This window comes from Wyeomyia smithii, chromosome 3 (genome assembly GCF_029784165.1).
Source record: "Wyeomyia smithii strain HCP4-BCI-WySm-NY-G18 chromosome 3, ASM2978416v1, whole genome shotgun sequence".
Taxonomy (NCBI): domain Eukaryota; kingdom Metazoa; phylum Arthropoda; class Insecta; order Diptera; family Culicidae; genus Wyeomyia; species Wyeomyia smithii.
The window spans coordinates 85756573-85782860 of NC_073696.1; the positions used below are offsets into that span (position 1 = coordinate 85756573).

A 26288-nucleotide genomic window follows, 5' to 3' on the forward strand; every position below is an offset into this window, starting at 1 on the left:
ACTAAAAATCCGATTACAATGAAATTTAATAGGGTCTTATGGGACAATGAGACCTTTCATTTGCAATTAATTTCATGAAAATCGGTCCAGCCATCTCTGAGAAAAGTGAGTGAGAATAAAAATCTGCACATACACACACACACACACATACAGAAAATGCTCAGTTCGTCGAGCTGAGTCGAGTGATATATGCCATTCGGCCCTTTGGAGCACTTTTATACTTTCGGTTTTGCAAGCGATTGCTATACCTTTCTAGGAGAAAGGCAAAAATGTGATTTTGGAGCATTCAATTTGCTCGAAAAAATTGATTTAAACGAATTTTGAGTTTAGATCAGTACTTGGGCGATGTAGATTTTGATTTAAGGATAGTTTAAGCATGATTTTAGCCAATAAAAAAATGACCATAAATTTTTCTTGTGGATATTACTCTTTAAATATCTACGTATAGCACTAACGCGACGCAAACAGTATTATGGTAGAAAGTGAAAATGCTTGGACTGCGCTGCGTGTTGTTTTTTCAGGGTATAAAGACGAACGTTACGCGCGAAGTGCAATAGTGTTGAAGTTGAAAAGTTTGATTGAACAGTTCAACCATCAACAAACTCACCGTTGAAATGGTATTGAGGACACAAGCACAGACAGGCGGACGAGCAGCAAAGTTTATCCTCCCGTACTATTACTAGGAGATCTTTGCTAAGTGTGCTAAGTTCAAAGTTAAAGCTATTACGATTTGTTTGATAAAAAGGTTACAAAACGTCATTGGTGTGTCGTAAAATAAAGGCAAGATAAACACAGTAAAGCAAAACCTTGGTGCTACAACACGTATCGGAACACAGACTTCGCAGCCAACTGTTTAATGTACAGGACAACTGCGGGGCTGGGGCTACGATCCTACTGACACCAACAGTCTCTCCTGAGGCGAGACTCGAACCTACGACGACTGGCTTGTTAGGCCAGCATCGTACCTCGAGACAAGCTGGGAGAGTCAAAGATGCATGAAAATCTATTTTCCATCACCTATCAGTATTTTTAAACCATTCTTATGCCCATTTTGGACAATTTTCAACAAGCAAAAAAATTTTTTTTAAAAGATACAAAACTGTTGGTGGTTACTCACAGATACGCGAAAATCTATTTCCCATCACCTATCAGTTTTTTTAAACCTTTCTTATGCCCATTTAGAGAAAATTTCAACAACCAAAAAAATTTTTTTATTGATGCAAGACTGTGAATTGTTACTGAAGGTTGTGTGAAAACCTATTTCCCATCACCTATTAGTATTTTTAAACCTTTCTCATGTCCATTTTGGACAATTTTCGCATTGGTTTCAAAACTTACTGAAAACATTTTTTGAAGCACTTAATAGCCCAAAAACAGTTGCTGTATCATTTATTTTCAACTTCAATACATTTTAAAAAGTTACGTAATATCGAAGTAAAAGTTACGTAATATCGAGTTACATTATATCGAGGTTACCTTATATCGAGGTATCACTATTATGATTATGTACGGGGTCCCCGTGGTTCTGTGGTTAGCGATGTCGGTCGGTTAGCTCTCCCACTCACGGTTATGATGTCGGGTTCGATTACCGATCAGGTCGAGGATCTTTTCAAGCTGGAAATTTTCTCGATTCGACACTGGGGAACGGTGTATCGTTGTACTTATCCTACAATATGAAAAATGTGCCAGAAACAATATCGATAACGAGTTCTCTCAACTGATCCAGTAAATCGAATCCGTTATCAGCCCTCTAGGCTAGCATGCGATAGTGTTTGTATGATTAAATCCGTTCTGGATAATGCATTTCAAAGGAAAATTAGCCAAGGAACTCATAAAATATATTAGTTTTGACCGAAAATGTTGCTTTGATATCTATAACAGTTATTAATATGGAATTTTTAAGTTCTAATTTAAACAATGGTTTTTTTATTGATGAAATTCTCTCTAGAATGCGATATTCAAGTGAAAACTTCAGCACCAAAGTTGAAATTTTCCCCAAATCTTGAATCAAATCTAAGAATTATTTTATTTAGGTATTTTTTACGCACTTGAGATGGAAAGATCCATATGTATTCAAACGTATATGGTATTTAACTTAATTTTAAATTGAATTATATTCTCTAAGGCTACGTGACTTTTGTCGATGACTTTTATGAAAGAGAAATTGGAACCTATGATAAAATAATCAATTTAGTTAAGGCCCAAATACACACACGGCGTAATGACGCCATTTCCATACAAAATGGTGAGAGGGATAGCTATCACGCCTTTTATTTTGCATGAAGAAGGTGTCATTGCGCCGTCTGTGTATTTGGGCCTTTGGTAATTAATGAAAACGCAATGAATTCAACTCAGGTAGTGAAGAAACAGTTGAGAATGATATAAGCATTATTATTTCTCAGGATCAGCTTGTTAAAGCTTTCAAAACTATAAATGCCAATATACTCAGAAGAAATTATTAAAAAAAGATAGTTTTTCAAAATATTTTGAGTCAAGAAGTCAATTGTTTTCTACATCAATTGAGTGTTCGTTGGTATTGATTGTGGCTTAATATCGGAGATCAAGTTTTAAAAAAAACATTGGAGTGGAAAATATGTGTCTCTCTTCATAGCGAGAGAAAACTCGTTTATAACGGTTCCTTATCGCAACATTTCTATAAAACGATCTCAAAGAAACCAGGTCGCTGTAAAGGGATTCGACTTAAAAATTTTTGAAGTCAAAAAACTATTATTTTTACGGTGCACATTTTTTCCCAAGGCAACATCAGTTCTCTACAATCGAATGGATTGTTAGTTTTAATATGCAACGAAAGGTTTCTGAGCTACAATACTTTGAATAGAACTTATGCCAGAATGCATACGCCCTTTCAGAAAATTCCTCTTGAGTTAAATAACATCCTTCACTCTTGAAAAATAGACAGTACTTCCTTTCATTCGGAAAAGCTATGTTTCCAATTCATTGTTCTATTGATTAATTACTGGAAACATGGTATTTTATTGTGGTTTCCTTCAAAATATTTGAAACCATTTTTCCAACTCAATTTTTCAATTTACTATAATTTTTTGATGAATGATGTAAAAAGGAAGTTGTTTAAAAAAAAATTGTGCAAGCAAACATTTTGTCTTCAACTTTGTTGACAATCCAACTTCACTAGAAACAATGCGCTCGGTTTACTAAATACGCAATAAAGTGCTCCCAATCAAATAGAGTAAAGTCCTCCTTGAGCAGTTTTGCAGTGCGTAACGCACAACTCAAAAAAAATAAAATAAAAAACGCACACTCTTTATCACGAACGCATATTCTCTTGTTGACAGTCTTCTACCCTACTACAAACGCATGCGAAAGTTTTCCTATGATGGCAGCGGCGTGCGACGAGGCGGCCGTCGTACCTCATCGTACACAAAAACCATCCACGCATAATTCTTTGCACAGGAACTCTCGAAAAGTTCACCCACACAGAGGAGAAACCCGTTCGCTTATTTTTTGCCCGTTCACTGCACAGAACAACACACATCGAGCGAACGGGTAGGCAAGGGCGACCATTGCGATCTGGCGCTGCAAAATAAAGAAAAACTATGAAGCGCCGAGCTTCTCGCTGGGAGTGCTTGAGGTAGGCTACTATCGATGCGTATGTATTTTTAGCTCAAAACACGAACAGGTTTCTTTTGCAGCGAGGCGAACTCACGCACGGCACTCACCGGCACAGTTGCACTGGTAGTGGAGTGCGTGAGTTGCAAAGAATGACAAAGTGCGTTTGTGCGATTCCTCGGCGCCCCTTTGGTTGTGTTGACCGGTGTGATGCGTGTGCGTTGCGAAATGGCTAGACAACATAAATTGAGTTTCTCTCTTGCCCACTCTCGCAATCACCAACGTTCGGTGGGCAGGCAAAGAGATTGCAACTCTCTCTCGCACACGAACCAGGCATTCCATGCGGCCTGCCAGCAGTTGCGTTGCATTGAAACTCCGGTGTTGTTTTTTTTTTCACCCGCCACCCACTTCCTGGTTGGTTGCTAGGATTGCATATATGTGTATGGTACAGGTTTCTTGCTCGTATAAGGACTGCACATGAGAGGCTCCGAAAGCCGATTTTGCCCGGTGCGGTCAGTTGCTGAAGCATAAATCAAATAATTCTGCACTCAACGTGAGCTTGGTGAGCTCATCGGCCATAGCAACGTGTTTCCCCTTTTGTTTTGGACGTCCTGTGGGGTAACTCGGATCTCTGTCATGGTCGTGGTGCATTTTTTTTTGCACCCAGTATAAACTTGATATTCCCGTCGGTCGAAAAAGGGGTAGCCGTACACGGGAAGGAGGTTTGCACTGGTGTGCGCGCTCGATTTCGTAACCATAGCATAGAAGAAAAAAAAAACATTCTACTGCCCGAACCTGTCTTGAGGGTGGGATGGGAGAGCCAGTGGCTGGCGGGTTGGACGCCCGTTCTTCACCCACAGATTGAATTAACGCGATGATATACGAACGGTGGCTATACATAGGCAGCAGCGCAGCATTCAGCCTAAGGTTTCACGGTTCTACATCGATGCAATACTATACTGTAGAGCGGCACCACCACCACTACAGTGTCATTGAACTCATTCGAACGGAGAGGAAGCTGAGTGACGGAGTCACTTTCGGTAATCGCTCTCGGAACGGAGTGTTGTACTTCCTAGGAATGGTCAACGCGCTTTGTGAGAACATTTGTAAGGATTTCTAATGCACTGTTGGTTTGCATCTTTTGAAGTGGATGAGATATATTGGACTAAAAGAAGTATATCTGTATAATGCCTTGTTTTGTGATGGGAAAGTTGTTACACAGCTTTGATTTTTGTAGAAAAAAATTACAATTCTTCAATTTAAAATTTTCAAACCGTTTGTGTTGTTCCAATTCAGCACGAAACCATGCGTCTCCTCTGCGAACGAACTCTTCTGAGCAGCTTCTCACCCGTCAAGAGGGTCGTTCGCTCGACTGAGTGTGTAGTTTGCTGTCGATTCTTTACGCTTCATCGCAGCAGGTTCATTCTCTCGCTCGCTTCGCGTGATTATGTGATTTTTCGGCAGTTTCTGTGCGAGCGCGTGTGTAGTGGGTCCGTACGACGCTAGGTAGAGGTATACAGACCGATTCACTTTATGTGCAGCAATAGATTTCGGGTCAGTGCTGCGGAGAGTGTTCCCATGCCCGTTTGGGCTCTCGCGCTCTCAACCATGTTGGCTGTTTCTATTTCCTAGCTGATGAATAGATTTAATTTTATCGAAGATGCAATAGATATTTTAGCAATTATTAAAGTAATAATCATGCTATGAAGAAATGTTCTTGCAGCAGCAAACGTCTGATCTATGGTATGAACATTAGGTAAATGCAATGAAATCGAGCTGCGTGCGATGTACTCGAAATTCGTAAAGGTGTGAGTTGGTACGCACATGAATTGCTGCTTTTGATACTCTTTCTAACACAGGTTAGAGGAGGCTTGTCGCTAGCTCTCGCTCGTTCTTCCGCTCTCCGATGGGCCGTAAACGCATTTCATTCACACGCATTTTGGCTGTATTTTGCCGCACCGTCACTAGTTGTCAGAACACCACCCAACCCCAGTGCACACTCACAACCACATGCGTTCAGCGGTGAAGAGGACTCACAAAAAAAACTATACATAGCAGTGTTGGAAAGATTAGTTCAGGGGGTGGTGGCGGTAACGCAGCGGGATGAATTTTTGGGGTTTTTCGGCATCGCGTGCACTGGTGGTGGTGCCTCTGTTAGGAGTGCGCTCAACGCGCGCTATTTGATGGCCCGCTGTGCGGCCTATGCTCGTGTATGCGCGCGGCGTAGTGAGTGACTGCCGGGGCCACACTCTGCCAAAACGCAGCTTACACTTTTCATATTTGTCTATTCGGCCCTAGCTTTTGGAGGTGCTCGGGAGCAAGCCGTGTTTTCTGTGCGTGCACTTCGAAGAAAAATCATTCAAAACCAGCAACCGTTCAAACCGACTTTTTTGCGCGAAATTTCTCACTGAAGCAAGAGGAACATTTTACGAAACTAGTGGAAACAAATCGCGTCGTAAACAAATTCGGAAACAACATTGCAGTAACAAGCAGTGAAGGAAACGCAACCGTAACACACAATCAGTATGGTGCATTTCGGAAACAGGATCAAAAGACACGATTATTGTGTAAATTTTTATTGAACGACATGGGAAGAAAAGTTGCAAAATATCTGCTTGAAAGGTTATTTTTATGAACTGTCCGCGTTTTCGCGGTTATCATTGCTTGAGGAACGATAGAAGGGCGCGTTTTTCAGAGCGCAACAAAGAATTGTGCAAAAAAGGTGTGACAGTTTTACTTATAACTGATTACAGTTGATACCGTGAAATCTAATGGAAACCGTTCTGTGAAATTTTTGTGTGATCTTGAGATATACGAATATTTCGATAAATTCATGAATCGTTACTTTTTATCATAATTCCATAGATTGTGAAGCCCACAAACCCAGCAGGCAGCTAGCAAAAACTTACTTCAACAATCCTATACAAATAGTGTAACACAGAAGAAATAAAAGAAACGATTCGGCAAAAAGGACCTTCACGGGGGAAGTGCTGCATTTTTTGCTGGCCCTAACACAAACACATATTTCCAGCAGGCGCTCCGCAACCCGCCTAGCTCCGGGTAGTAGTGGGTGCTGCTAGGGGAAACCCGACTTTTCCGGGGTTTGCAACATAAAGTGCAAGGGTGCAACCGGCAGTTCGTTTTCGTGCAGCAATCGAGGAAGTTGTGAACCTGTTAGAAAACCCAAGGACCTTAAACGGCCGGCTACAAGCAGGAAGGCGAAAGAACAGCTCTGTGCAAACCGGGAAGTGAAGTTTGGTTCGTGTGCAAGGTAGTAAAAACGGAAATCGATCTATGTAAAGTTCGAAGAAAATAAATTTGGCAGTTTTTCTTTGGTTGCAAACAAAAATCCGTTTGGCAGAGGAAGAAGGTGGAAAAAATTGAAAATTTTGGAAGTTATTTTAAGTTATTCGAAACGTCACAGTAAAATACGGAAGAAGAGAGCGAGTGACAAAACTTCATAGTGCGGTATTTTTAGATGGAAGTGCAGTATGCCGTCGAAATATTACAGTTAAAGCCGAACAGATTAGTTAAGCATTGTGTAAAAAAGTGTACATTTTGGAAGTGAATAAGTTTTAAATTATACATTATAACGCAAGTAATTGCAGCGAATAAAGGGGAAAACGAACAGATAGTTGATTATCCCTTACGGCTTATGTTAAGGAAAATGTTCAAACCAATCGCTAAGATCCAGTGCTCGCAAATGAAATTCTCGCGCAGATTCACGAATTTGGCCGGAAATAGCTGCAGCAGCCGTACTTGCAGCAGTATTTGCCTTGAAGTTTGCAGTTGCATATGAAAAGTTCCGTCGCCGTTTCAGTCCTCTTAGATGAGTAAAATACGTTGCAGGCTGCATCGGAAGCACCCAACGAAAAGCTCGATGTAGAACATTTCGGTCAAAACGTAAAAATACATACCTTTCGGTTCAAAATTAACATTTTTGGCAAACACATACAAAAAAGTAATAAGCACGGTACGACATCAAAATTTTGCGACAAAAATTGTCTGTTTAGAGAACAAAATCACGTAAAGTAAAATCAACCGATACGGGAGAAATTCTGATTTGGATATCGTAAAGTTAAACCCAAAATCGAAATTCATTGCAAACAACTCGGCGTCTGTTTTTCGCGAAACAACCGGCATTTGACGAGGCAAGCGGAAACCCTGTGAAAATTCTCGGATACGGATTGGGGGCACACACGAAGTGGTCGTTCAGGTGAGTGTTATTTTCCGTAATGGAATATTTCAGTTAATTTCAATAGTTCTCATATGTTATTTTTTTAATGTTTTATTAGCCACAATGTTAGAAAACAAATACAGCATCATTTTATTTACAAAGTTGCTGACAAATTCACTTAAAAAGTCATTATAAGTGAACGAAAATCGAGTACCTAGTTTTTTTCTTGGGCTTGGGATTCGCTTAATCGCTTAAAAGTTATTCATTTCTAACTACGTAAGAAAGACGACTTCATAAAGTGAAGAAGCTTAATTTTTATTTTCTGTTATCAGGAAACTTCACAAAAAAGCTGGTACTGGTTACGAAATATCTGTAAAATCTAAGTTAAAATTTTAATTAAAATACTCGCTGGTGCCTTGGTATTATTAAGGATGTTCCCTTTCTCGTTAGCGGCTACAACTATTGTGACCGCTGAATTTGGAGAATCCGCCTCGGAAAGTGTTGTTGTGCTCGCTTTAGCTACTGGAATTGAGTCCTGGATTCCTGACGTGTATGCAAAGGGCCAACCTTCCAAATCGTCATCCAGCAATCTCTTCAACCGCATGGGTGTTTCCAGTTCCGGGAAAATTGGCAGCAAAGGCAGGGGAAATTTATGCGGCACGCTAGAAAGAAATTGTTCTGCATTGCGATCCGATTGAAAACCTCCGTCTCCTAAGCGACCAGATCTTTGAGCGTCAAAGCGATTTCCTGCTTTTGTCGGTACCGGTGGTTCAGGAATTGAACCGGCGGCCGGATAAGGAAATTCCTTTGTAATTGAGAGGTCCTTTTGTTCCGGAGGAGGCAACGGGAATTGTTCAGATTCGGGTGCATTCGTTGCTGTTGTGGTGTCAGCTGTCGGAGCTACTGTCGAAAGTGGAGCAGCTTCAGTGGTTGCCTGTCTTCTTAGGCGTTGAACAAATGAGCTCCTGTTGAAGGAATACAATCGATGCAAAATTGAATTCAAAAGATCACTTCCTACGTTACCTGCTGTTGGAAAAGGTGTCTAAATTCCGTTCTGTGGCGCCAAGTGCGGAAGTACAAACCGCAGTCAATAAAACTACAATGGGAAACTTGAAAGTCAGCATCTTCAACGATTCGTCAGCAAACGAAAAATGCAGGAAATGCCAACCGGAATAAAGTGACTGGTTGCTGAGATGTCGAATTGGTAGTTTTTTTTAAAACAATTTTTAAAATTTTAAATTTTTTGTCATGATTCTAGTTTTAAGAGCGGAGGATTTTCAATGATTTACAATCGACATTCACTTGTCAAACAAAAGTTCTCGAACTAATATTTTTTGTTAGTGCGTGTGATTCGCAAGAATAACCTAAAATGATTGTATAGAACCGCTAGAAACCACCTTCTTCTCTCTAGTGATTTGTCTTATGCAAAACCCAGCCCGATTTGTAAAGATTTACGAACATACCCTCTAACGCTATCCTTTTTGTGTAGCATTTCTGCTCGGCTCCCATATGATGGCGCTACGACAACTGGAGTAGCACCGGTCTATGCGTGAGAGTGTGATGTTTCCGCACTAGACCAGAAACCGACCGAGAGTCGAGTATTAATAAGAAACTCTAATTTTTTGCTACCGCTTCTGCTCGCTTTGGCAACGTTGTCATTCAGCATGTCAGAAAAAAAAGAAGACAAAGAAAAAAAAACGCACACGTACTCACGATTTACGCGAAAAACGCGATGCCTAAAGTTTCTTTATCTTATTTTCGGCAGTCGGCTGTCACTGGGGCTATTGTTGAAAATGCATGTTTGTGTATTTAAGTTGTTTCGCATTGGCTTACCCATGTACGCACACAAACATTAGAGCAGCCAAAAAAGTGCGATTTTAGTTTCCTTTCGGGCAGCCCCCACCCCACACACACCTCCCAGAGATCGCACACCCTCCACCCCGTAGATACACCGCACAGTAATTTAACCGCTACGCTGCGGCTGGTTGGCAGCGCTTAGTTTTGGATCGGACCGCAGGAAACTCCATTATCGTTTCGATGCGTCGTGTGCGTGTGGCGGATTTGGCCGGGCAGTAAGTGTGCGGTTCGCGTCAGTTCACACGATGCACCAATAAACGCACACCCAACGGATGGTGGTAGTTTGTATGGAAATGAGGACAGATCTTTTTTTCTTTTCAGGGTGGCCAGTTTGGGGACCGGTTATTACCCTCTGATCCGATGTTTGATTGTTTGCTCTATAAAAAAAATCAAGGATGTCGTCTGACAACTGGTTGCTGGAAGCAGTTGGAAACAGTGAAAGAACTATCATGTATTTTGTATGTTTTATCATGTAGATGCAATGAAAAGTTTGGCCAGAATCTCGAACAGTTGGTGCAGATAACTTTGGCCACTTATTGCTTCCTTTGTTCTAATACGTTACGTATTATTTCCTATTTCAGTAAAGTTCATTTTGATCTCACTCTAGGAAATGTAAAATTTCCGCCTAATTTTTTCTGAAGAGCAAGGTCGTTAGACCATTCCAAAACCGAATACAGCAATGTGGTTCAAATTTTAAGAATCAGCCTTAAAACTATTTAAATACTTATGAGATTGATTCGTTAATATTGGTTGACGAGGAACTGATTCCACTGCTATTAATGACATCATTTTTTTTCATATATTATATAATTGTCGCTATAAATTGTATACCAACCGCAAGTACAGCAAAAGATGCGAAAATATGTGAAGTGGCACAGAACGGTAAAAGCAATAAATTTTATCTCTACATTACCTACATATTAATAATAATATTCTTTAATGAAGTTCCAAGAAGAATATTGAAGGAGTTGATCCGAAGATACAGTAATTATCAGCGCGCTTCACTTCATAATAATCTTTGGTGTGGTCAAACTTTCAATTCTATTGAATTTGACTGCAAAATTTAGACGTTGTTCCAAACTGAAATATCTAATATGGGTTTGGGTTTGCCCCGAATGATAGAGAGTTGGATTTGCGCTTTTCTCGTAAAAAGATGACGAATAAACATGCGTTCTAGAAACTAGCAAAAAACATGTTCATAACTCTGGTCAATACAGGTGTGACCCTAAAGCTCAAACTGTAAAAAGAGGAAGATTATACCTTTTTAACTATTCCTGTGAATTCTGGTGCCCATAGCCACCAAAATTTTTTTAAGAGGCTCAAATTAGTTTTCTCGTGAACATAATGTTGAAGCGACGAACTCAGAGAGCAATTACTATGCGACCCTTTGACGCACTTTGACAATGGCTAGAGGTAGAGGCACCAAATTTCACAGGAATGGGTTAAAAGCTAAAATCTTTCTAGAGCAGCTTATTTGAGCTTTAGGCAGAGCCTGATTTAGACGCTGGGGGCGCGAAGCAAATTTGTTTGAAAAGCCCTCTTTTCGTAAAACATTTTAAGGTAACGTTCTGGAAGATTACAAGCAAAAAAACGTCGCTTCAGGACTAGGGGGCCCCTTGAATCGGAAGGCCCGACGCATTAGCCCCCCTCCCCCTCAAATCCGGGCCTGACTTTGGAGCAGCATTTTTTCGCTCGACCAGTGTTATTCAACGCAATAAATGCATTTACTAGCAATCCTGCCTTTATAAATAATTGTTACTTCTCTTCTGCATATTTGCTAGCTGAAAATTAAATTATAAAATGTGATGGTATTTCTGTGTAATTACGGAAGCGGGGAAATGGTTAAAAATTGTTAGAATTCTATGTATGAAATTTTATATGCTAGCACATTACAATTCACCGCTTCAATTTACGTTTCTTAATTAAATTATAAAAAAAAATAACAATATAGTGAACTAAAGTCGCTTTTTACGCGGGGGATACGTGCCGCTTAAAAAAACGTGAATTCCGGAATCTGCGTAGAAAAAGCCGCCTAAAAACAGCCGCGTAACAATAACCGCGTAAAAGGCGACCTTAGTATTGGGTGCGCAACTATATTCAAGCTGTTTTTATTGCGAAAAATGCAATTTTATTTAAAAAACAGTCACCTATAAATCATTCAAAGTAGCTACAGCTTCAACACTGACAAAGTTCAAATATCGGTACGAAAAAAGTGTTCGTCTTTCAAGGCTATCTGCGAACCAACCAATTTTTCAATGTCTTCATATGAGCAGAACTGCTGATCAGCATGACCATGTGCCACCGAACGGAACAAATAATAATCGGATGGCGCAATATCAGTGAGTGAAGTAGGACTTCCAAGTTAAGTGGTTCTATGTGAGTTTTAACTACTTTGGTAGTATGAGGCCGAGCGTTGTCATGCAGTAAAATCACTTTTTCGTGTCTCTACTCGTATTGTGGCTGTTTTTCGCATAGTGCTTGGCCTAATGATATCAATTAAAGTCGATACTGTTCTTCAGCGATGGTTTTATCAACTCATAATAAATAACAACGACCTTTAAATATATAGCATCAACATCGTCGAATCGACGACATAGAAGCATGACACCCGGTCCCCATGATTTCGTTTTCATTGAGTTGCTGAAATAAATCCACTTTCCATCATCCTTTACAATGCAATAATGGAAACCCTTCCTTTTTGTTGTTGGAGCAGTTCGTCTTTTGAGACATTCACGAAATAAGTCATTTTTCATATCTGCATATAAGCAAAGCTACTGATCAGCCAGACTACGTGATGTCAACCAACTAGCTCAACTTCATCAATAAGCTCTAGCATCCTGTAATCTGTGTAAAGCAATCGAGACTAGCCACAAAAGACAATCTCCTGTCGCAGGGGCACTTCTGCCAAATGCCCTGCAAGCACACACAAAAATGTGCTGTTGAATAAATCAAGTAATAAACGGACAGTGCAATATCGATGGGTAAGGTAGGGCTACCCGCTTGAGGGCTTCCATGTAAGCTTCAATTACTTTGACAGTATGAGGCCGAGCGCTGTCATGCAGTAGAATCACTTTTTCGTGCTTTTGCTCGCATTGTGTCCGTTTTTCACGCATTGCTCGCTGTAATCGCCTCGGTCGAAGTCGATACCGTTCCTCTGTGATGATTTCGTTCGGTTTCAACAGATAATAATGAATAATGACGACCTGGTGCGACCAAATACACAGCCCAAACTTTGAAGCGTGTATAATCGGCCGAGTCGACGATGCAGAAGTATGACAGGGTAGTCCCCATGATTTGCTTTTCTTCAGGTTGTTGTAATGAATTAATTTTTTATCCCCCGTCACGATGCGATGAAGAAAACCCATCGTTTCTTTGCAGTTGTTCACAGGCAAAAAAAAGACACTCAACTTCCCTTGGCTTTAAATCACAAGTAAACCAAGTTCCTTGTTTTAGAACCATTCCCAAAGCATGTATGGAAGGGGCTTGGCGAGACATAGATCATTATCGAGTAATTCTTCAAATTCAACGCCTTCGAAGGTGTTTATCTCTCTTTCCGGTGGACAATCGTTAATCGTTTCAGTTTAGTCGAGTTGACGATAAATATAGAAAAAAATGCATAAAAAGTTTTGCAGTTTGGTATTAGATCTCTGACTTATTTAGACGTAGCACTACGTTACAGGCTATTTAGGGGTGTAAAACGAAAATCTAGAAACGAAGCAAGAGAAAAATAAGTCCTATTCCAAATGCATAAAAGTCGATTATTTTGCAATGGATTCCCTTCGTTCTTACAGCAATCGAGCAGCCAAAACGCAGAAAATTGTGATTTGATTATTCGTACTATTCTGCCGCGAAATGCGTATCAGTCTTATCTGCGAAATTATCGAACGGAGAAAACAGTAATAGAAGAACTGAAATGTTTAATTCCAAAAACCCAATATTATTATGTAGCAGCGGTTTAGCGGCACTTCATCCAATGAAAAGTTGGCGTTTCAGCGTGAACACTTGTCATCGGAAGAAGCCTTATTCCTACTGTCGGGGATAGCACAGGGATGTAATCAGCATCATATCCGATATTGAATTGAAAAACAAATTGTCTTTTAGAGCACTTTCTAATACCTAATTGACGACTTAATATTTTCGGGTACCAGCAGCGGTAGTTACAGCGGGTACCAGTAGCGGTAGAGGAGATAGCAGCGTCAGCGGTAGGTGCAGCGGCACTTTCTTTAGCGAAAAGCTGCCTTCGTGCGGTAGTGGCAGCATCAGTTGAAGTGTCGGCAGCACACAACCGTTTTAGGGATTCTGCCAATCATAGTCTGCTGGCCGTTGCTAGTTTCTAGTATGAAAACAGCCTTTTACTTTGTTATCAGAGTGCCTCATTGATATTTGGTAATATTATTTGGTAACATTATTAAGTTATACCTCGATATAAGGCAACTTTATTTTTATTTTCGTTACGTTATAATATGCGCGAAAACCTATTTTCCATAACCTATCAGTATTTTTAAACCTATCTTATGCCCATTGAGAAATATTTTCAGAAGCAAAAAGAATTTTTTTTTCAATTGATACAAGAGGTTACTTAAAGATGCGTGAAAACCTATTTGCTATCACCTATCAGTATTTTTAAACCATTCTTATGCCTATTTAGCACAATTTTCTACAAGCAAAAAAAACTTTTTCAATTGATACAAGACTGTTAATGGTTACTCAAAGATGCGCAAAAACCTATTTCCCATCAGCTATCAGTATTTTTAAACCTTTCTTATGCCCATTTAGAGAAAATTTTCAACAAACACAAACACTTTTTTTTTTTTGATTAGTGCAAGACTGTGAATTGTTACTGAAGGATGCGTAAAAACCTTTTTCCCATCACCTATTTGTATTTTTAAACCTTTCTTATGCCCATTTAGAATAATTTTCGCATTGGTTCCATTGGTTTCAAAACTTACTACAAACATTTTTTGAAGCAATTTCTACCCCAAAAACAGTTGCTGTATCATTTGTTTCCAATTTCAATACATCTTAAAAAGTTACGTTATATCGAGGTTGCCTTATATCGACGTATGTCTGTATAATATTAATTATTGAGTGTTTAAAAGATTTTTGAATATTTAGATCCCTTCCATCCTCTTAAACAGATGTTTTCATGCTTTCGCCATAAGCATATCCACCATAATTCCCACTTCCGGGGTAGCACAGAGGTCCAATCAGCTTCATATCCAATATTAAATTGAACAACAAACTGTTCTCTTTAGGACAACCAAACAAATGAATTAAAGATGAATATTTGCTCGTTTCGCACTAGAATCAAAAGTGAAGTATTACTTTATCCTGCATGCACTCTGACTGTTGAAGCTTGTTTGCGCCGCATAGTGTTTGTTCCATTTCTGTTCACTAATGTCATATTTGTATGTGCATATTGGAATTTGGTAGCACTTCAACTATTCTTTTGCACTAAGGCTGATACAAATTTTGAAAAGTTTTTATGTCCACGGTTATCAAAGTTAGCTTAAGGGAGGGCAAATAATAAATAGCACTGAGAAGAAAACAAAAGAAATAGCTTCCATACAAAATTGTGTGCAAGTTACGACGTTTGTAACTTGTAAGCATACAAGTGTGTTGAAAAATACCTCATTATTATCATTATTAATCATTTGGCCTGCCCCTTGATGACATTTCCACTGTCACTGTACTTGTTTGTTGCTAAATTAAGCATATACGCTGTCGAAAAGTCATTAATATTAGCAAAACGGTTTGAACTTTTTTTTTTTCCTCTTCTAATTTTTAACGTTTTTGAAGGGGGGGGGGGGGGGGTTGACATAAAATGAAAATGATATTTGTATCGGCCTAAATTGAAAAAAAAAGAATTAATACAAGTAATGCAACAACGTAATGTTCGTCAATCTTGCGGTCGTGGTTTTGTATACAATCCATCTGTTTTTTATCAAGTTTATCAAACAGAATAGAGGTCTTACTTTGGTGAAATTAAGATCAGTTTGCCTTTTTTGCAGAAACTTTTGGACTGGCACTGGATAGCAAATATTGAGACGTATAACATGTCGTCAGTTGAATTCAAGACTGGCACAACTTAAAATTGATAGTTTTGAGAAAAACGTGTTTAAAAATTAGTGTTATATTATTCTAATTGAATCTTTTTGGGTCTGTTATGTGAATATTATGAACAAGTTGTACGAGTTGAAACCTTATTTTTTAATTCCTTCTGGGATATTCTGGGATCGTGCTAAAAAGGGACATCTGCTTATAACTGTGAGTTTTTAGAATAAAACCTAACAGCATTTAGCATCGTTTGGGTTACAGACTTTTTTAACTTGCAAAAATTCGAGTTTTTATTCTATCTTAAAGTACAATTTCTTGAGAACATCTTACCAAGTTTTCGTAGAGATTCAAACAATAGCGAGAAAGTTAGAACGATTTCTAGTACCCCTGGTCACGGCTACTTAAGATAAACTTAAAACTTTATACGCGAATTTCATGTTTACATGAACGCGAATTTACATGTCAAACCTTCTGTTATTTAGTAAAGCAAGTGCCGCTGAACCTACCGCTTTCGTTGCTGCCGTTGGTACCCAAAAATAATAACTCTTCAGGTGTTTAATTTGTCCTCAAAAGGACAATTCGTTGGTCACTTAAATATCGGATATGATGCTGATCGCATCTTTGTGCTATCTCCGATAGTGGGAATAAAGCATTCTTCTGATAGCATAATGGAAAGCTGTTTTCACACTGAAAATTTGACTGTCTGCTTTGATTGTCAGAATCCCAAAAATGTTTATGTGTTGACAAAATACCGCAGAGTTGCCCACTGGAGGAAATGTTGGCTGATGCTGCCGCACAAAAGTAACTTTTTACTAAAGGAAGAAATAGTACCGGTTCCATTCTAGTGGCCATCCACTAGTAAAATGACTGGTTTTAGCAGAAGCTGGGGTTTACTAGATATGTAATTCTGTCGACCGTGTTGAGGAAAGCAATCTTCAAGCGACCAATCATATGTTTCGAATGTGTCTTTCAACAAGGTTTGGTAATTTTCAATAGTATAATAGTTAAAGAGACCCAGCTGGTCTTGAGGTACGATGCTGGCCTAACAAGCCAGACGTCGTAAGTTCGAGTCCCGGCTCGGGAGAGACTGTTAGTGTCAGTAGGATCGTAGCGCTAGCCCCGCAATCGTCCTGTACACTTAACAGTCGGCTGCGAAGTCTGTGTATAGTAAAACAGAAGGTCGAATTCCGATACGGTAATGTAGCACCAAGGCTTTGCTTTGCCTTATAATAGTTAAACTAATCAAATAACAATCTTTCGCGTTTGGACGCATGAATAGATGATTTTCTAATCGGATCGGAACGATGGAAATCCGACCTATAAGAATTTGAAAATTCTTTCATGTTCCGTTTTTAAATTTGTATTCTACACCCCTATGGAGCCGAGCTTCCTGAGAGACATAGTTCTACATCAAAAAATTCATTCCCTTATTCGCTACCACTAACATCTAGAGAAATATTCCAAAAGGTCCTATCTGCTTTGATTGATTTTTTGATCGATCACTTTCATTAAATCACCACAACTTATTAAACACCTTTTATGACACGTTATTTGCACAAGTTGATAGCGGAGGGATCACTCTAGCTTACTGAACGAAAACCACGCTTGGGAGAGTTACTAAAGCTGAACCATTACCAAAATGAAAAGACGATCCGGAAAAACGATGAAAGCAGATAGGACCTTTTGAAATGTTTATCTAGATATGTTTGAGTAGTAGTGATTAACAAGTAGTTGTTGGTTTGTAAGAGGCCACCGCCATCAACGGCGGGTCGGTGGCCGATTTGGATTGCGGAGACTGTTTCTTGCCCTTGATGATGCATATTTGCTGCATGAATTTTAAAAGTATTGATTATGTCAACATGCCTAACGTCTTTAAAACTATAACCTCCATAGCATCTGTGAATTATCAAATGCGTGTTGATGTTGTAATTATAGGACAATATTTTAATTGTACGAAAACCTATGAAACCGACAAATAGGGATCAACAGATAAATGATAGAGGTGTAAACCCGATTGTTACCTACTAGTAAATTTTGACCTTCTGTGAAAAAACGGAAAAAATTTCAATTGCTGTCACCATGTCATTTAGGGGTTATTATTAACCTTTCTGCGGTCCTTAACATGTCTGATGACGCCTTTCTTCTTGTTGTGCCTGTTTATTTTCTCTGTTATTTTGTTTTAAACCTCTCTTATTTTCTCGAATTCAAAGCCCTCCATGTTTTCGCCTAACAAAATATTTTACCAGTAAACTCGGTTTATTGTATTTATAAATACTGCAATTGGAATCGGAATTGATATTGTACATGACTAATAGCTATAAAAATCAGAAGTAGTATAATTTTTGCGATCGAACTCCTGTACAGAGCGTGTTACCGTAAATAATGGAGTCGCAATCCAGAAATGACTAACCGTGTTATTGTGAGCCCAATCAATTAGGTTCAGTGCTTATCGCAACATAAATCTACAAACGAAACTGTTCTGCGTGGAAAAAACACCTTTATACACCAAAAGCATGCACTAAATTGATGTATAATATAATTCATCATAACTTAAAATAAAATCAATTTGGTTTTACAACAAATATGATTCTCAAGTTACGATCGACATCCGAGAATGGTGTAAACTGCGTAATGGTTGGTTTGGTTTTAACTCTTTTCAATGATTTGAAGAAACTATTTAAGCCATTTAAGCCAAGTGCTACTTAATTTACAGACGAAACAAGCTTCTGCTTTGTGCAGTCTGAGGATTCGAAACGCTTCATAATTTGATGTAATGTCAGTTTGACATTTTCACGTTCCTTTTTATAACCGTACCTCAATTCTGAAGAGGGAAATGTGAACATGAACCACTGTATATATCAGAAATAATTTCTGTAAAAGAAATTACTGATACCACATTCTCATTATGCTTGAAAATGTTACTTGTTTTAATAATATGGATTAGGACTTATATTATCCGAAAAGATACAAAAGATTATCTAACACATTATGTACATAATAAAGTGAATGATATCGTTGTCTACTGCATGTATAAACTTTTCAAACGCCTTCCGGCTATGATTATTTGCACATATTACAAATATCAAGTTTATATTTAAACCCAAGGAAGACAACAAGAAACTTGCATTCGATTCACTTTATTATGACTGTTTTTTTCTTCTATGACAGTCTACGGTCAGGAGGGCAAGCGTCTATCGCTTTCACAGCGATTTTAATCGAAAAACGTAAAAATAAACTCGTTTTTTATTATTACCCATTAATCCCCTCGCTCGATGACCAATGTGTTCCAGTACGCTTATTGGAATGCTACAAGGACAACACGTAATACAAGTTACATGTGGCTTTGGTGCTTGTTAGACTCGTCCGCAATTGTGAACCAGGGGAAGCGATTCTAATTGGAATCGTCATCGGGAACGGCAAACTAGTTTTGGGTGAAAATTATCCGACTCAGGAACACTCGCAAGGAAACATTTTACAGGAAGTAATCGAGCGCATGTACGGTTGCATACATTATGTGTGGCTTTTGCGCTGCTTCCTATGTGCTGCCGAATTTATGTATCTAATGCGCTGGGGGGACGCGGAGCAAGCGGCAGCAAGCAAAAATAATTAGCATATGAATAGAACGCTTTTGCATTTCTAATTTTTCATTCCCTAATTTCTAATTTAAATTTTTCTCAGGGAAGTCCGTGTTTACAAATGCATGCGTAGGGACCGTTGTGCGACGTCACCCGTGGAGAAAGCCGCACTGACGTGCATGTTTGTTCTATTGTGTGTGAGAGTGTTCCTAAAGGTGACGTATGTCAAGCTGCTTAAGACAGCACCTAATTAGGAAGTTTTAAATTATGCGTTTTTTTGGATGCTTAAACAAAGGAAAGGATTTGCTTTCATTTGCGCAATTTAAAACTGATCACAGTTATCAGTTTCAATCTAGGCATTGAACTAACCCCCGACTAAACTAATCAACATCAGGATCATTTCACCCTCCTAGCAGTTGCAGTGACGCATTATTTTCTTTTCCCACCGGACCTCTCTTAGCACCCCTTCTGGGTAAGCGAATGCATTTGATCTATGCAGCTATCGCTTTTATGCTTTGTGCGTATTATTACACCCTCAGGTTTTCGATCCCTGCGGCGCTTGTTTTTTTTTTCTGTTCTCTTTCTGAAGTTACCTCGTGGTGTGGAAATGAACTGCAAATGACAAGTGCGTTTACGCATGCATCGTCCAAAGGGCAATGAACTGCATTGCGAACGTTTGTTTGTCAGCAGGACACGTGCCACTCTGTACTTTGTTTCGAACATGTCGATGTGAGAAAGTTTTGATCTCTGTTGTGATATCGTCAGCTGCTGGAGGCTTTCCAGGACATTTTGCCTGTTCAGATAAGACTATATGTAATGAAAATAATATCTCAGTATAATTGAGCAATACTGATAAAATGTACTCTCCCTTATCTGGAAGAGCACCCTTCGAGTTGTTCGAAACTGTATTTCGGTAAATGAAACTATTACGTCTTTGGCAGTAATGCAGAAAAAAACTAGTTTTGGAATGACTGTTTCTTTCATAAAGAATTGTCTCATTCGATTTGATCTTTAATCAGAAATGTATGTACTTCGAATGTTTTTTTTTTGTTCACACAACATTTTTTTTTGATACGGTACAATTGCTTTGAATGTTACTTGATATAATAATAGTCACATGAAACTTTCTATTTTCTTATCGAAAAAAAATGTCAAGCAAAAAAATCTACATTTTATTGCGTTAGCGATTCATTATCCTCATGAAACAAATATTGGTAATAGTCAGATGCTAGGGGCAAATTCCACCTTCGATTTGAAAAAAAAAACCGGCTTTCACCAGTAAGACCTGCCACTGGCCTTGAGGCTGAAAATCGAATCGAACCGACCCAAAACCATTTCAAATAGAGAAAAAGTAAAATATCTGAATATTTTATATTTTACTTTTTTTTCTATTTAATTAGGCATATGAATGATGCTTAAATCTAACTCACACAGTTTTATGCGATTGTGTTGGAGTGCTGTCAAGACTTGTGGGTAAACGATTTTCTGTTAGTGATTTTAATCGTGAACAATTTTACTATCGCAGTTGTGTCAGACTTTTCTGAACCCCGAAATCATTACCAGGTCCATTATCCGTTCCGAAAGGCTTCATTCCGGTTTCAAAAAAAAAAAATTAATAAATAAATAAAAAAGTCGGGTCCATTTTGATCTGGCTTCGCACTGGACTTTTTGGGTTCTGTAGAATAAGCAAATATTTCATAATCCTTTCTAGTGACATCAATTATCGATAATTTATTTCACAAGTGGTGGTCAACGTGGGAAACCAAGCTTTACATAATGAATTCGGCTCCAGAATATCCCGTTTACGGATCATTCAGAGAACTGGATCTTTTATTCGACTCTCCCTTATTCGACCCTCTCCCTTACCGGATTTGCAGTCGGAAAATGGCAACGCATTTGAGCCACGTGGTCGCGAAATCCGGACCCCTTTCGCGGCGTACCAGAAAGGCACGAACACAGACTTACTCCATTCATCGTGGGACAAAAGTAGCTGCTATTGGGATCCTGCGAAAACCTAACACCAATAAAAAAACCGAAAAACTGCGCCACTAGGTAAACAGTGTAAAAACAATCTTGAATCATTCTTACGCGAGCAGCAACGAAAACAATCTCAAGGTCGGGCTCATATTTTGCAGTTACTGCTGCTGCCGCTGTTGCTGCTGCTGCTGCTTGTGGTGTTGTCGTAGTCGTCGTTGTCGTTATGTTTTCCCTCATCATCGGTCGGGTTTACTATAAAAGACTTGTCAATGTATTTACGATGCGCGATAAAAAAAAGCTGATGCCAGATTTCAGGTTGTACCCTCCTTAGGTACCAATTGTTGGAATTTTTTCAAAGTATTTTTGTCTGCACTTCGAGTGTGAAAACGGTTTCACTTGTACATTTTTTGGGCTTATTTACTGTTTACCCTTTCAGATCGGGGAAAAGTGGAAAGAAATCATGCTGTCTTTGGCAATTTTCTGAATCAACACGTGACACTCCACTGCCTGCGAAATTATTTCAGCCAAATTTGGAGAAAAACGCTGTCTATTATCTATTAAAAATTGTAAATTTCTTACAGAAATAGAAGCTGACAGATATCACTTGTTAAAACAAAAAAAAGACTATGTCGTTCAAGAAACATAAAAATTCGGACAACAACTAAAAAAACTTACTTGGCATAACAATCAAATTAATCTTATTGCATGTTTTCGAAAAACAAAATCGTGTTAAGCTCCGAGGCGAGCTCTTGCAGCACTGGATCGGCCTAATAAAATCGCGGTGCATTCTAACTGGCTGTAGATAACGTTACTGGGTCAGTATTATTCGGTTCGGGTGCCCAGGTTCGCTGCTTGCGACATACGAATAGAACATTACAGCTCGTGGTTTGCAGGCCAACAGATAATGATTTTTGCTTCCAGTTCGGTTGTACTTTGGAGGAGTAGTTTCGAAGTTCTTCAAAAAGTAAGTTTAAAATTAAATAAATGAGACCGAAAATAACCTCGGAGATTTACTACGTGAAAGATTAAAATGGCTGTTTAGAATCAGAGAAAGAGCAAAAAACGACGTCAAATTTACAGGCGCAATCAGTTTACAATTTTCGAGCAATCAATCGAAAAACGCTCTTATCGTATCTAAAAAATTTAATCAGGAACAAACATCCGACGAGCTTTCTGCAGTAGGTACTATTTCCATCCTCTCCACCTGTGCCGCTGATGGATGGAAAAACAACCAAACACGAAAAGAGCATCCGTCCAAAACAAACGTTATGCAATCTTCCCGAATGGATGGAGCTCGTGAATGAAAATACGACGAAATACGCGGTCCGATTTACACGGCTGTTGTGGTCGCTTGCTCGCGTATACTCACCACTACTGGCCAGGCCACCCCGTTCGCTGCTGCTGTAGCTGTTTTTTTTTGGCAGAGTAGTGGCCTTGTGACTTAGTGTCATCGTCGTCATCGTCAGCAGTATAATTATTGGGTGATATTTTCGCCTTCCTTGCTGATAAGTTAGTTTCAGATTACACACACAATACATATACCAATGCATGCATATGCAGGGAAGCACTACGGCATTCGGTCAAGCTAGCGGGTGTTGTGCTAGCAATTTCGTACAAAAAATCGAACACTGATAACGATCATCATTGCGGTTACCCTAAAAATACCACGCCACCTCGTTGCACTATGCCACCATATTTGTGGTTATACGAGTAATTCATGATTTTCGATGAAGTTTCAAGAAGTTTCCCAAGGCTTAGACGGTTAAGAACTTTTAAACCCTTCATACATAACACTTACAATTGAGCTGTGAAACGTCACGTTACCCTCCGTCGTGCAGCTTTGTTTAGCTGAATGTGTTTTTTATTTTACTCTGTTGATCCCAGATAGCGCGCAATACAGAAACATGCTACATCACCGAAAAAACACGCTTCGATTGCACCACCCCCACACGCATGCAGCCCACCTTGCAGGCGGACCTTGCGACCGACGGTAGTGTAGGGTGAATGTCATTGAATAAGCTGTGCGCAGCAAAAATTTTCCCGGAAAACGAAAATACTCGCTCGAGCGGGCGCAGGCTCTGCCGTATCCAATATATACACCACAGAGAGGAACAAGCAGCACAGTAGTAGCAGAAGTGGGGGTCAGAGACGGGCATAGGCAAAACGATAGGCCTGATTAGGAGTGCTAGGTTGTGGTTTAGGAGATTTACGATTACGTTGGTTTGCTATCATTCGCACTACCGCCCCATCCCCGGTGCGAACTGAACTGCCGCGCAGGACGTCTCGCCACGCATTGTATCGATTTCAATCTAAATATGGAATAAACAATCAACCTGTAATATGGGGTGGGTGGTCCCGTGTTCTTTCACTTCCAAGAATGTTGTCGAAAAAGTACTATTAACGGTAGAAAAGGCGGTTGACATTGCAGCGTGGGAAATATGTGCCTCGCTTCAATTCGCTGTACGTGGATGAATATTTGAGTGACAGCTGTGGCACCGAGAATCGAAAGACAGGCTGCATAATAAATCTGGAACAAAACAAGTAGGTACGCAGCCAGTAGTGTGACGCCAAATTAAGTGTCAAATTAGTGGCACACGCATACGTTACGAATTGCGCAATTGTAAACCTGGCCCTCGTCGCACGTCAGAGACGTTTCAATGTTTGAAATTGCTCACGCGGCCACGCGGTGTCAAATTGCTACTACCTAGTGGGTGTCACTGTACCTGCAATCCATCGAGCTTACCACCGAGCACCGCGAGAAGCTCGTGACCTAGCCATTGTGTTTGCTTTTATTTTTTCAATAAGCTTTGTGTTGTCACGATGCGGACCCGGGTGCATTACACTGCTGAGCTTGGAGTATATTAGCTTACACGATTTATGCGTACGGGTTTGGGCGACGATACTGGGAATGTGTTGGACCTTGGAACGAGACGACGTCTGGGTTTAAAAATGGATTAAGCTGAGCGAAGACATGTTGTTTTTACGATGTGGTTCTAGGTTTTCGCGAAATGAAATTGTACTATGAGGTAATCAGATATTTGATATATATCATATTAAAGAAATTGTTTCAAAAGGTGGATTACCTCAGACAATAAACTCATAATAGCTCAAAGTTGTCAATTTCGAAGCTTTAGCTATATAAACGTTTTCCGAATAAAGGCTTCGTTTTATTACGGTGATTATAGTTTTCTATAAAACCTTTAAGGCATTTCCGCAGAACAATCCTGTTTTCCTGATGCCAAAAACAACCCTGATGTCACTCAACATCAAGTGAAATCATTCCGTTGAATCTTCGTTTCGACTTGAACAGGTGAGTTATGCCCTCTCTGGGGCAACGCTGGTTTTACACTCTACTAGTTTTTCGTTTTTACGTCTTTATAATAATAAAAATGTTGCCATAAAACTATTTTTGTATAATTGCAAAGAGTTTGAAAAATATGGATATTTATGTAGTGAAACAAAAAAGTTAGAAGGAGTTATTTGATATTTTGATCAGAGGGGATTCACTGCTGTCAAATTTTATATATGTGTGCGTTATCGCAGATCAACTCTGGTCAATGACGTTTGTTGGTCCATGATGTTTCTAACTATGAACAATAATGGGGGAAAAATCACTACACAACACATTCCTGAAAGTTTTCCGCGGATTCTCGATTTTCGATAAAAAAAACGTTCCAATGCTATAATATTTTACATCGATCAATTTCATGACCAAAAAGAACAAAAACCAAAACAAACGCCATGTTGCCGAATATGTTGGTTACACGATGTTTGACAGATAGATCCCCCCTGATTTTGATTTAGTTCTGCAGTGGTCCTATATCTTGTACTCAGGATTACTTTAGGCTCAAGAAACATTACAGGTTTTATGATTTTAGTTGACCTTGAGTTGACCAAAACTTTTCGGGAGAACGGACATAAATTCATTAATAATTCAAGAATACCTGATTAGAAAACGTACGTACTCAACGGTTTGTCAGACCCATGTTGTATTTCGAGGTCAAAATGTAGTTTATGAAATACACCATAGAGAAAAAAAACTGACTAAAATAGACTAATTATTTTTACGGGAACATATAGATCACTATAAAAACTAGCAGCCCACATTATTCTATAGGAGAGATTTATATCTGCAAAATATACAATATATAGTATATATCGATGGCGATCACTAAGTGATGGAATCAAACGTGCAGCCTAATTGAAATATTATATATATATATATTGTAGTTTTCTTGAATATGATAGCGGATCTCTTTATTTGTGGAATCTTTTCACCACGCAAATCAACCATTCGCCAGCATATTCCACAAGAAATGATACTTTTTATGGGAAGTAACATCTACGATGATTTCACGGTGGTTAAAACTCAGCTTCTTCAATAGCACCGAACATCAGTAATAAACACAATTATATAACAGAGGCAATCAAACATCAAGATAGTAGCAGACTAGTAAAGATGGTGGAGTATGCATGAAAGTGCTACGAGTTCCGCATCGTTAAACTATCTAGTAATCTTTTATATACTGTTGGTTATTATTGTATAAATAGTTAATGCTCAGCCGAAGAGCCACTTTACAAGAAATTGGTCCTCTCGAGCCCTGATAAAGAATATAAATTATTCGAAACGTTGGTGTCGGTGTCGTTTTCTTTCCACATTTTGAAGACTTCGAAGCCGGAAGAAACTTCTCTGATTAAACCATGCTTGGTTTCGCTCTTTCGCTCTTTGAATGCTCATTAGCTTTGAATGCTCATTGCTTTGAATGCTCATTGAATTTTGTCAAGAAGGCAGAATTCAACCCAAGCAACCAGAAGTTCGAATTTCACCTAATAAACGAACTTAGAAGTTCACATAAGGTTCGGATTTGGTTCCGCGGAACTTTCTTGCTGAACAATAAGACACATTACTAACAAACCGAACTTCATTCTAAATAAAGGGCCGTCAACACCTGAAAGCAACTTGAAAGTTCATGAGAAGCTGCTTGTTTCCCTTTATTGGAACCTTTAAGTTCACATAAAGTTCACACGTGAACTTCAAAACCCCCGGAAATTAAAGT

General features: G+C 39.1%; 2 protein-coding genes across 2 annotated transcripts in view; one reads left to right on the plus strand and one right to left on the minus strand.

The window, feature by feature from the left end:
- Positions 1 to 5883: 5883 nt before the first annotated feature.
- LOC129727117 (zinc finger protein chinmo) overlaps positions 5884 to 26288 on the plus strand; it is a 175244-nt gene continuing 154839 nt past the window's right edge. Inside the window, exon 1 of the mRNA XM_055684594.1 lies at positions 5884 to 7804. The gene's annotated coding sequence lies outside the window, so the exon portion shown is untranslated. The remainder of the gene's footprint in view (positions 7805 to 26288) is intronic.
- Positions 8060 to 8934, minus strand: LOC129727118 (uncharacterized). Its single transcript, XM_055684597.1, has 2 exons — positions 8789 to 8934; positions 8060 to 8730 (listed from the first exon to the last, which is right to left on the minus strand). Exons 1-2 carry the CDS (start codon positions 8887 to 8889, stop codon positions 8145 to 8147), a joined length of 687 nt encoding a protein of 228 aa, XP_055540572.1. The 5' UTR covers positions 8890 to 8934; the 3' UTR covers positions 8060 to 8144.